The 843-nt window shown below is 69.3% G+C and overlaps 2 protein-coding genes across 5 annotated transcripts in view; one reads left to right on the forward strand and one right to left on the reverse strand.

Annotated features, from left to right (window-relative positions):
- Window positions 1–164: 164 nt before the first annotated feature.
- The window catches only part of PML (PML nuclear body scaffold), an 8,325-nt gene continuing 7,646 nt past the window's right edge, over window positions 165–843 (forward strand). The window contains exon 1 of one of the 2 annotated variants that reach the window (XM_042020030.1): window positions 165–278. In XM_042020030.1, the coding sequence (XP_041875964.1) occupies window positions 248–278 (31 nt within the window). In that variant the 5' untranslated portion in view covers window positions 165–247. The remainder of the gene's footprint in view (window positions 279–843) is intronic. The other variant, XM_042020029.1, reaches the window with a different exon arrangement.
- The window catches only part of LOC121660624 (LWamide neuropeptides-like), a 3,000-nt gene continuing 2,359 nt past the window's right edge, over window positions 203–843 (reverse strand). For all 3 annotated transcript variants that reach the window (XM_042020034.1, XM_042020033.1, XM_042020032.1), the window contains one exon: window positions 203–834. In XM_042020034.1, coding sequence (XP_041875968.1) covers window positions 438–834 — 397 coding nt within the window. In that variant the 3' untranslated portion in view covers window positions 203–437. The remainder of the gene's footprint in view (window positions 835–843) is intronic.

The following is an 843-nucleotide window of genomic DNA, read 5'->3' on the forward strand; positions in this document are numbered from 1 at the left end:
CATCCCAGTTCCGCATCCCCATCCCAGTCCCACATCCCCATCCCAGTTCCTGCATCCCCGTCCCGCACCCCCGCGCATCTCCCGCTCCCCTCTCCCCTCCCTCTCCCCTCGGTCCCTCCCTCGGTCCCTCCCTCCCCGCTTCCCTCCGCCCTCCGCCCTCTCCTCCAGCTCCTCCTCCCGCCGCTCCCGTTCCAGGCCGGCCCCGGGAACCGAACGCGGTCCGGGAGCGCCCCCGGCCCCGCCGCCCATGCCCGGCAGCCCCGCCGCGGCCCCGCCAGGTACCGGGGAGGGGACGCGGGGAGGCCACGGGGACCCAGCCCGAGTGCCCCGCTTGGAGAGGGGGCGTGGGGGCGCTTTTAGGGTGGGATTTTAGGGGGAGGGAACTCCGGGATGGGGTGGCAAAAGGAGTCCCGGCTTTCTTTGGGTGCCCTAAATATTTATTTGGGGGGGGGGGGGGTTTGGGTGGGGCTGCGGTGTGGGGGGAGGAGTGGCGAGGGGGGCACCTTTGGGGACACCCCAAGGCGGTGGCGGGGGGAGGTTTTGCGGGGATCTTTGGGGTCGCTGCCGGGGTGTCCCCCACTTTCCCCTCTCCCGCTTTTCCCGCTGTCGGGGCGGGAAGGGAAAGCGGCGGCGGCGGAACCGAAACCGTTTTGGTTTCGTTTCGTCTCCGAGTCGGCGGCGTGGAAATGCTGAGTTCCGGGAAGGGAAAGAAAGAGCTCGGGGAGAGTGGGGAAGAACCTCCGGGGATCCCACAGGGGGAGCAGAACCCTTTGTGTCCCAAATCTCCGGGCCCCAAACCTCGTCCTGGCCCCAAATCCCATCCCGTCCCCAAACCTCAGCCTG

The sequence above is a fragment of the Corvus kubaryi genome, unplaced genomic scaffold (assembly GCF_017639235.1).
Source record: "Corvus kubaryi isolate FWS band 111438036 unplaced genomic scaffold, C.kubaryi_AGA036_p1.0 36706, whole genome shotgun sequence".
Lineage (NCBI taxonomy): Eukaryota > Metazoa > Chordata > Aves > Passeriformes > Corvidae > Corvus > Corvus kubaryi.